The following is a 10,960-nucleotide window of genomic DNA, read 5'->3' as shown; positions in this document are numbered from 1 at the left end:
TAATTCGTCGTTGGTAATTAAGATTATTCAATAAAATATATTTAACCATACTTAAGAATACTTAGTGATGAGTATGGATTGTCTCCACAGGAAACGATGATTAAGGATTTAATTTCTTATGATAGTGATGATCAATGAGAGGATAGATGAAGACAAGATTTGAGGATATGAGCTAGTGATATCAATTAAAAATACGTAAGTTATATGTTAATTTAACTAAAAGAAAAGAGTAAGTGAATGTAACGGACACAATGATGGGCGATGGTATGAACGAGGATAGTGGTTGGATGTGGAGTGGTACGATGGAGAGGATAGGGAGACAAGATAAGAGAGTATAAATGAGTAAAATGTGAGTGAAGATACGATGAAAAACACTAATCAGGTGAATTATGATATCGGAAAAGAAACAACGTAAGGCAAATATGCTTACCATAGGTCCTTATGTTCTGCCAGGATCACGCCTACTTACCAGTTCTGGTAAGCTCCCTCTCTTCTACAATGCCTTACCCCACACACCTAGGACACCAAGAAAACACTTGATGGATCTCAAAACTCAAAATCTTTCAATCAGCCTACACAAGTAGAAAGCATGTTCAAGATGAATTTCACAATAATCCAAGCCTCTATTTATAGATCAGATGGTAAAGACGGAAAGATGAGGGGAAGATGAAGCAATGCTGAAATTTTCAGCTCAATCGGAGTTGTACATTAAAAGTTATGGCCGATTGAAGTTGGAGCAATCCTAGCCCTTGATTTCATTCTCTCTCCTTGTCAGCATTCTCGTTTTCTGTGCCCGTTGAGAAGTCAAAGCACTCTGTATTTCGTGCTTTTTTATTCCATGTGGAGCTCTTCGTATTCGGTGCCACGTGTACCTAGGAAAAAGAAAAGGACAAAAGAGGGAAAAAAAACAAAATAAAAAAGAAAGATTTGTTGCTGATGTGGCCGCGGATCAGCATGCGCCACGTCAGTGCGGACTTTCTTCTTTATTCCCTTTTTTGTTTTTTTTGTTTTAGTTTTAAATGTGAGGACTTGGACAGGCCATGTCACCCTACGCCAATAGAATGAAAAAAGAAAACATGTGAGTTAATATAGCAATCATCGCTTCACGATTCGCGAAGCGATGACTGTCCAGTTAATGATTGGCTGACGCCAATCATTAAAGAATGCTATGATTCGTCGCCATTCGACGAATCGAACGACATCACGTGGTGGCGCTAAATATAAAAAACTAAAAATGCTTTATAAATTCATATTAAATAAAATAAAATCCCACAAAATATACATAAATATATATTTCTACTTAGAAAAATCATATCTTTCAAATTTTAATGTCCAAAATCCAAAAAAGATATTTTCTTTCCCATAAATTGTATTCTTTTAGAATCTATTGTCTGAAAATTCCAAACAAATACAAAACAAATATAGAAAATTCAGAAATTCATTCTAAAAATAAATTTAATCATTTTAAGCTTGATAATATGCAAATATGAATAATTTAATGAGAAAACATGTAAATATCATCATATAAGGTACTAAAAATGCATGTTATCAATATCGAATGTCCGGATATCGGACGGACATTCCCTGGACAGAGATAGGGAGTAAAAGAGATAGATAGAGGAAGATAGAGAATGAGATGTAGAGAGAGAAAGACAGTGAAATATAACTATAAAAGGATAGAGACGTACAGAGAGAGAGAGAGCAAGAGAGAGACAGAGAAAGCGAGATCGAGAGAGAAAAGGAGAGATAGAGAGAGTGAAAGATCGATAGAGCAAGGGAAAGGGAGAGAAAGAGAGATGGAGAAAAATGGAGAGAGATAGACAGAGAGATAGAGAGAGAGAGATAGGGAGAGAGGGAAAGATAGACAGAAAAAGAGATATAGAGAGAGAGAGAGATAGGGAGAGAGGGAAAGATAGACAGAAAAAGAGATACATAAAGAGAGAGAGAGATAGGGAGAGAGGGAAAGATAGACAGAAAAAGAGATAGAGAGAGAGAGATAGGGAGAGAGGGAAAGATAGACAGAAAAAGAGATATATAGAGAGAGAGAGATAGGGAGACAGGGAAAGATAAGCAGAAAAAGAGATATAGAGGGACAGAGAGATAGAGAGATAGAGACAAAAGAGAGAGAGAGAGAGAGAGAGAGAGAGAGAGAGATAAAGACAAAAGAGAGAGAGAGACAAAAAAGAGAGACAGAAAAAGAGGGAGATAAGGAGACAGGGAAAGATAAGCAGAAAAAGAGATATAGAGGGACAGAGAGATAGAGAGATAGAGACAAAAGAGAGAGAGAGAGAGAGAGAGAGAGATAGAGAGATAGAGACAAAAGAGAGAGAGAGACAGAAAAAGAGAGAGATAGAGAGAGACAGACAGAAAAGAGAGAGATATAGAGAGAAAGAGACAGACAGAAAAAGAGAGAGATATTGAGGGAAAGAGACAGACAGAAAAAGAGAGAGATAGAGAGAGACAGACAGACAGAAAAGGAGAGAAAGAGATAGAGAGAGAAAAAGAGACAGAAAGAAAAAGAGAGAGATAGAGAGAGACACACACAGAAAAGGAGAGAAAGAGACAGAAAAAGAGAAAGATAGAGAGAGAAAGAAGGGAAATAGAGAGAAATAGAGAGGAAGAGATAGAGGGAGAGAGGAAAAGAGAGAGATAAAGAGAGGGAGAGAGAGGGAAAGAGAGAGGAAGAAATAGAGGGAGAGAGGGAAAGAGAGAGATAGAGAAAGAGAGAGGAATAGATAGAGGGAGAGAGAGGGAGAGAGGAAAAGAGAGAGATAGAGAAAGAGAGAGGAATAGATAGAGGGAGATAGAGGGAGAGAGGAAAAAAGAGAGATAGAGAAAGAGAGAGGAATAGATAGAGGGAGAGAGAGAGAGAGAGAGAGAGGAAAAGAGAGAGAGAGAGAAAGAGAGAGGAATAGATAGAGGGAGAGAGGGAGAGAGGAAAAGGGAGAGATAGAGAAAGAGAGAGGAATAGATTGAGGGAGAGAGAGGGAGAGAGGAAAAGAGAGAGATAGAGAAAGAGAGAGGAAGGGAGAGGGAGGAAGAGATAGGGAGAGAGAGGGAAAGAGGGAGAGATAAAGAGGGACCGAGAGAGAGAGAGAGAGAGAGGGAAAGAGGGAGAGAGATAAAGAGAGACCGAGAGAGAAAGAGAGAGAGAGAGAGAGAAAGGGAAAAAGGGAGAGAGATAAAGAGAGAGAAAGAGGGAAAGAGGGAGAGAGATAAAGAGAGACCTAGAGAGAGAGAGAGAGGGAAAGAGGGAGAGAGATAGAGAGAGAGACCGAGAGAGAAAGAGAGAGAGAGAGAGAGGGAAAGAGAGAGAAAGGGAGAGGGAGGAAGAGATAGAGGGAGATAGGGAGAGAAAGAGGGAAAGAGATAGAGAGAGACCGAGAGAAAGAGCATATGAAGATATCGTTGAGAAGTGATGTCTGTTATGTTGCTCTTCTGCTCATAGTTCAAAGGATATATGCTGCAGGAGATGGTGACCAAATACTTTGTGGTGTCACCACTCAAGATGACAAGTGAACTGAAAACGATGGATACAAATTCATTCTTCCCACTTCCAATGTATTTTACTCTAAATTTATCGTCCATCTTTAAACTAATGGATTCCCCAAAACTACTGAGGAAAATATGACATTTTCGAGTGAAGGTGTGTCCTATGAATCTTTTTATTTTACAGTCCTCAAGTTTCTCTCAGAGACGGGGATGAACAGTGAGTGTTTCGTTGGCGTTTTTAAGGGAAAGGGCAGGATTAGCCTGAGAAGAAAGGTATGAAAGGGATTGCACCCATGAAACCAGGGTGGGTTTTCTTGTCACGTCATCGGATCCTGCGACCAGTGCATGAAGCTCGCCAAGTATCAGGTTCTGTCCTTCTCTGGGGAGCTGCCCAGTGAACCAAGCAAGTTGCTTTAGCAGATATGGCAGCACCTGCTCCTCAGGAACAAAAAATATTTATAAAAAAAAAGAACAAGGTATATGGCTGTAAAATGAATTGTTCCATGCGTAAACGGGTCCAATGATGCAGGAACTCTCTTTGATCTATTGTTCTTGTGGAGTGTGACTTCGGAACTGATGTCTAGATTGAATTAGAGTGTTCCTGGCTATCTCAGGATTGGATCAGATGGAAATATCTGATTGATCGATCCGCCTGGATAATCGTCAAATTGTCAGTGATCAAATTGGCCGGATCGGCCTGATCATTTGAGAAATGGGCCCTGATCATGTTTGGATCAATCTGATTGATCCAAATGATTTTATAAATCGGGCTGATCCGTCTGATCCAATTGGTGATATGACTGATCCAATTGGTGTCTCCTATCAGAGGTTGGGATCAGTGATCAGATCAGATTGGATCAGATCGAAAGATCTGTTCATTATCCACAATCATGGTTGGATAGATCTGATCTGAACGATCAGATCTATCCAATCAAAAGACTGAGTTCTTGCAAACTCCCTTTAGGAACAGGGGTTGGTGATCGGATCAGAGTAGATCAGATTTGGACCCTATTTCGACATTATTTCTTTTATTTGAGAAATAAAGCAACAATAAATATCTGGTACCTGAATATCCACGAGGTTGATCAGGCGGAGGAGCAAATCAGAGAGATTCCTGCAAGGCTGAGCATCATCTTGCCAGTTCTTCCACAGGTCATCCTCCTCGGCCATGGCCTTCGCACAGAGTGCAGCTGCTTTCTCCACCAGAGAACGAATGCAGTAGAACATGGCCGGGCTGCCGGCTGGAAGATGCCGAGCAAGAGCTACAACTCCTGAGGCCATCCCTTCAAATGGTGTTCTCCCTGGATATGCCTTGGGTTTTAAGCAAAAGAAAGTTAGTCTAAGAAAATTACAGAAATTCAAAATCCAAATCGGAGACAGAGAGTTTCATTTTTTTGAAGAAGAGAGACAGAGAGTATCATATACGCCTCTGAGATTTAACTCTTGATTAAATAATAAATCGGATCCAAATCTGAGAACAGACGACCTTCTAAGGCTTCTAAATTTGAAGTTTTGCATCCTCAAAAGAAAAAATAGTGAAAACCACAATCGTTTCAGCACCTCAAATGATCTCTCCACGTAGTAGAAGACTAGCTTTTCCTTCAAACTCAGGGGGTCATTCTCATCAGAGTCCATCCCAGAGGTGATGAAAGCTGCAAATACAGAGTGCGCTGAGCCAGCTACTTTCTCCTGATAATGGTGCAAATATCTGCCGCTCATGTTAAAGTCAACCAAAAAAAAAGGCATACATGCAAAAGGAAATACTTCAACTCGCAAGGATACAAGAAAATTGTGGGGGCCAGTATTTTCCCAAACATGGCTCCAGGAATCCGGCCAATGCAGGTTGGGATGACCCTGAGATAGAACAAGATGCGGGCTGTCTGCACCTCATCCTCAGCCCACTTGTAACTCGTCCCCTCCGGAAAATCAACTTCAGGAACCCACAAGCCATAAAAAGTCAATGGAGTGACAATGAGCAGAAAAAGAAAATGGCTGAGCAAAGAATCCACGGCATTACAGTGCGAAGGATATAAGTATAGAAAGGAAGTCCAAGAAATAAAGAATCTTCCTTCTGAGATTGAATCGACCTCACTGCGCACCAGAGTAGTTCTCAAACTGTTTCTTTTGTATGAAGGATTGTCAAAATAAAAGAATACTATTTCTTCCTAAATTACCTTTATGGATGAGTTCCCAAAAAAAATCAAAATGGGACATGAGTTCTTTATCATGTTCTTGCATAGTAGAATGATGAATAACTCGCGGAAAAAAATCAGGCATGAGTTTACGAGCAGCGCCACTTGAGGGCCGAGAGCAAAGCTCATGAAATAAAATATAATTCAAGAAGAATCAGCACAAGTTCTTGCAGAACCAATGACCATTGGATATGCTTCGGCCAGATTATGAAATCAAGAGTTCCCTCCCCCTTTTCTACCAGCAAAAACACAAACCAAACTATTGATAACCATAGATAAATCAGCTCAACAAGTAGAAAGAGAAGGCAGCTCACCAGGCGGCCGAGTGAGCTCAGCGTAGCCAGGCATCGAGTCGACAAACGAGGCGCAGGCGACAGAATCCTCCTGAACAGCGAGAACCGCCCTCCTGACGGCATCAGTATACTCAGTCAACCTGATCCGACGGAGATACTCCACGCAGGAGAATGAAGTCAAAACGTTGACCGCCGTTGACCCCAAAGTCAACGTCTTCTTCGTGGCCTCGGCGGCGAAGAGCACCACCAAGAGGAAGAAAGCCTCAGCCACCTCCTCCAGAGATCCACCCAATTGCCCACCTTTGAACCTCCAAACAGCAGAACCAAGCATACAGTAAAATCTATGACAGTAAGACCAGATTTTCTCTTCAACAGCTAGCTGGGTAGCCGGGTCGGCGGCACCGTACAAGCGGCAGAGGATGCCGGAGACGGCGCCGCCTTCCTTGAAGAGCACGCCGCCGACATGGGCACTCGCCTCCTGCAAAGGAAGCTCGCCGGCTATGGCAATTCTACCCAGGAAGGAGAGAATTGGGAAGACTTCATGGAGAGCAGCCAGGCAAAGGCAGTTGACGACGACGGGCCGGGGCCTAATTGGGCCGCAGCGGGCCAGGCCCACTGCCATACACTGTAGAACAATCCTTGCTTCTTCTTCTTCTTCTTCTTCCTGGCCGGCGATGGCCAAAGCTCCGATCTTGGGGAGAGCCCATTGGCCGGCGGCGGCGATGGAGTCCTCCGCCGCGGCCTGGAGTTTCTGGGTCAGCGGCAGCTTCGTCGACCGCCGGAAAGCTCTGAGAATTCCGGCGGCGGCCATGGCGGCGGCGAAGGAAGGGACCTCCTCCCCGGAGGTAATTCCGCCTGGGAGAGACTCTATCTTCTCGACAGAGCCATTGGCGATGAACCCAGAAGCCAGCCACTCGAACAAGCCCAGGATCATCAATCCATGGCGGAGGCTGGGCTTGGGGACGGCGGCGGAGGACCAGATACCGAACAACGCCGCCGTGAGATCGGACAGATCGGCGGGGGCGGAGGCGACGGCGGAGTACCCGACTCCGGCGATGACGTCGGGAAGGAGAGGGTCGGAGAGCCCGGCGGAGAGAGGGAGGCCTTCGCGGAGGAGTTGGCGGAGGAGAAGAAGGCAGCGGCGGCGGGAGTCGTCGGGCATGGCGGAGGAGGAAGAGAGGGCGCCGAGGAGGAGGACGCCATTAGAGGGGAAAGGAAGGTCCGGGGAGCAGACGAGGAGAGGAGAGAGGGAAGAGAGGGCGGATTGGAGGAGGGAGGGAGATGGGCGGGTGGATTTCCTCGCCCAGATGGAGAGCAGATGGAAGATGAAGGGGAGAGAGGGAGGTGGGGAGGAAGAAAGGAGGGAGAGGAGGAGCTTGGCTTGTGGGTCGGCGACGTGGAGAGTGGGGTGGGAGTCGGCCAGGGTTTGGAGGGCGGCGAGGCGGCGGTCGTCGGAGGGGGAGATTGATGGGTCTCTGAGAGTGGCCCAGGATTGGAGAATGGTCGTGCGAGCTGAGGAAGCGCCGCCGGTTCTCGGCGGCGGGGCGGCGGCGGGGGCGCCGCTGTAGCGGCGGAGCCAGTCCTCGAGGAAAACGGTCTGGGTTTGCATGGTGGGGAGACGGCGCCGGTGGAATTCAATCCCACGACGCCATCTCTTTCTCTCTGATTCTCTATCTCCCTCTTTCGCTCTCTATCTCTCTCTCTCTCTGTTTCTCACTCCCTCTTTCTCATTCTCTTTCTCTCTCCTCTCTATCTCACTCTCCCTCTCTCTCTGTCTCTCTTTCTCTTTCTCCCTCTCTCTGTCTGTCTCTCTTTCTCTTTCTCCCTCTCTCTGTCTGTCTCTCTTTCTCTTTCTCCCTCTCTCTGTCTGTCTCTCTTTCTCTTTCTCCCTCTCTCTGTCTGTCTCTCTTTCTCTTTCTCCCTCTCTCTCCGTTCTCTCTCTCTCTCTTTCTTTCTCTATTGGCTCTCTCTTTCACTCGCCCTCTCTCTCTTTCTTTCTCTAATGGCTCTCTCTTTCACTCTCCCTCTCTCTCTTTCTCTCTCCCTCTCTCCCTCTCTCTTTCTCTCTCCCTCTCTCTCTTTCTCTCTCTCTTTCTCTCTCCCTCTCTCTTTCTCTCTCCCTCTCTCTTTCACTCTCCCTCTCTCTCTTTCTCTCTCCCCCTCTCTCTTTCTCTCTCCCTCTCTCTTTCACTCTCCCTCTCTCTCTTTCTCTCTCCCCCTCTCTCTTTCACTTTCCCTCTCTCTCTTTCTTTCTCTATTGGCTCTCTTTCACTCTCCCTCTCACTTTCTCTCTCTATCGGCCCTCTCTTTCACTCTCCCTCTTTCTTTTCTCTCTCTTCGTCTCTCTTTCTCCATCCCTCTCTCTTTCTCTCTCCCTCTTTATCACTCTTTCTTTTTCTCTCTCTTTTCCTCTCTCCCTCTTTCTCACTCTCGCTCTTTCTCTCTCTATCGGCTCTCTCTATCTCTCTCCCTCTTTCTTCTCTCCCTCTTTCTTCTCTCTCTCTTTTTCTCTCTTTCTCTCTCCCTCTTTATCACTCTTTCTTTTTCTCTCTCGTTTCCTCTCTCCCTCTTTCTCTCTCTCTTCGTCTCTCTCTCTCTCCATCCCTCTCTCTTTCTCTCTCCCTCTTTATCACTCTTTCTTTTTCTCTCTCTTTCCTCTCTCCCTCTTTCTCTCTCTCTCTTCGTCTCTCTTTCTCCATCCCTCTCTCTTTCTCTCTCCCTCTTTATCACTCTTTCTTTTTCTCTCTATTTTTCTCTCTCTTTTCCTCTCTCCCTCTTCGTCTCTCTTTCACCCTCCCTCTCTCTTTCTCTCTCCCTCTTTATCACTCTTTCTTTTTCTCTCTTTTCCACTATTTACCTAGAGGAAAGGAGAGATGGTCTCATGCTTCTCAGGCAGCAAGCACAAATGGCTTGGGGCTTATTGTTGGGTTCTGTGGCCTTCATTAATAGGTGAAAAAACTTATTTCATGTAGTGAAAGCTATGAATTATTTAAAAAATATTTTATAAAAGTCAACTAATCACATTACCTTGCCAGAAATAAATCCCACCCTTAACTTTCTCCTTGGGAGTGACTCTTAAAGTTATTCATGTGTCTACCTTCTAGATGTATCCACATGATCAATGCAATGACAGACCTTCTCTTATTCTTCTCATACACTTCTTGAAGATATGGTTGATCTCCTCTTCATCAAGTCTTAATAATAGAGTAAGTGGAGAGAATAGAAGGGAACAAAAAGGGGAACCCAAGTCTGGATATCCTGGACACCTAAAATGGTTGCACCCCTTTAGGTGCTTTTCATAAAATTCCTTATAACTTAAAAGTATATCAACTATTTTCATTGCTCATATCCATATGATCCTCTAGGCCAATGTATTAGGCTATTTAAGAACCTTAATAGCCCAATAATATTTATTTCCAAATTTTATTAATTAACCATACCAACATATAGATTAATTAATCTAGGATCATTTTAACCCAATCAGCAGGTTCAATTTCCAGCCCATGGGGTTTCAAGCTACATTTCATGCTGCGATTTAACTCTGTCATGAAACATTTGCCATCATCCCTTACCTTACATGTATAATCCTTCGGCCACATGAAAATCTTGGATGACTTAGGGTATGATTAACTACAAATCCTAATCTGGCTTTCAATTTTTAAGGATGGTTAACTACTCTGGACACGTATTTATTCATCTTCTTCCTCGAGTCACTCACTTTATATGTCAAGTGCAGAAAATCTCATCTTGACAACTCAATAACCTTCCTGAATTTCTTTCCATATCTGAGCTACAACATTTTTGAATCCTGTGATTAGTGACAGGTATGTCTTAGTCAAGACATAATCGTCCCTTCACAATATGGCATTATCGTCCAAGGTCAACAGACCACATATACGAAAGTGATATGAGTCAACCTAATTAATGTTTAGATATACTTCCATTTTGGGATTCAAATGGAGAAAATCAGTAAACTCGTTCCATATAGACTACCCACTATCATCATTAGTGTCTCCTGGTTAATTGTCATAGGATTAGTCATTAGTTTAAAATAATTTTATTATTTCAGATAGTTCAATGTCCTTCTCGACTATCCTTCAAATAGTTGTATTTAAAAAACTTGTTTCAATACTAGCGCTCATAGTATTATGATTTCATCATAGTTCATCAAGTCATTGAATGAATTGATTGACTTTGTTATAAACATCATATGTGAATAATAATGAACAGACAATTATTTCATGGATCTAAAAAAATATGAAATGGAAGTGTGATTAGCTTGACTGCAATATAATATCCATCACTTCCCCAAATAATGAGGGAGTTCAATGAGATCCACCGGGTCAAACCAGGTGGGCCCCTCATTTGTCTTTAAACCCGAGTAATGCAAGGTGCCAACGCCAAGGTTAGTGAGCAAGGTCCACTACTTTGTCCTTGTTGGCCAAGGTAGGCTAACACACACCATATGGTGACAGTCTTTTATGGTTTGTGATTATTTTACAAAGGAGGGGGAAGGAGTATCATTAAATGAGTGGCAGTTGTGGGAGCGATGGCAAGAGGTGCTCCTGGGTATCTTCCACCACTTCATGGTGCTTGTGCCATTGTGGTGGTAGGAGACCATGCCAAAACGATGCATGGGATATATCTGCTATTGTAGGAGGGAGAGCATCAGGCCACAGTTGCTCACCAAGAGGGTCAAACTTCTACTCCCTAATGTCTTGGAATGTCATGGTGGTCAACATCTCATATCTGAATAGCATGATAATTATCTCGTTAATATCTCAATTTAATATCTCAATTATCTCAATTTAACTCATGATAATTATCATGAGTTAGAAAGATTAAATTTTATACTTTGAGTGACCTTACTTTTCTAGATTTTTTTAATTTTATCAAATTTTTATGACACCAGATTTTTAAGAAACTAATTTAATAATTCATATAATAATTTTATTTAATTTTAAAAGTTTTTCATTGTTTTTT

At 43.2% G+C, this 10,960-nt stretch overlaps 1 protein-coding gene across 2 annotated transcripts; it reads right to left on the bottom strand.

Annotated features, from left to right (window-relative positions):
• Window positions 1-3,516: 3,516 nt before the first annotated feature.
• Window positions 3,517-7,870, bottom strand: LOC144711918 (obscurin-like protein). Of its 2 annotated transcripts, none has more exons than XM_078586065.1 (5): window positions 5,999-7,870; window positions 5,275-5,422; window positions 5,053-5,200; window positions 4,558-4,803; window positions 3,517-3,879 (listed from the first exon to the last, which is right to left on the bottom strand). In XM_078586065.1, exons 1-5 carry the CDS (start codon window positions 7,584-7,586, stop codon window positions 3,691-3,693), a joined length of 2,319 nt encoding a protein of 772 aa, XP_078442191.1. In that variant the 5' UTR covers window positions 7,587-7,870; the 3' UTR covers window positions 3,517-3,690. The 2 variants fall into 2 exon arrangements, with proteins under 2 accessions (XP_078442191.1, XP_078442189.1); XM_078586063.1 differs by having other exon boundaries at window positions 3,517-3,924; window positions 5,999-7,867.
• Between the last annotated feature and the right edge of the window lie 3,090 nt (window positions 7,871-10,960).

The sequence above is a fragment of the Wolffia australiana genome, chromosome 14 (genome assembly GCF_029677425.1).
Source record: "Wolffia australiana isolate 7733 chromosome 14, ASM2967742v1".
NCBI lineage: Eukaryota > Viridiplantae > Streptophyta > Magnoliopsida > Alismatales > Araceae > Wolffia > Wolffia australiana.
This window is presented reverse-complemented; position numbering and strand designations above follow the sequence as displayed.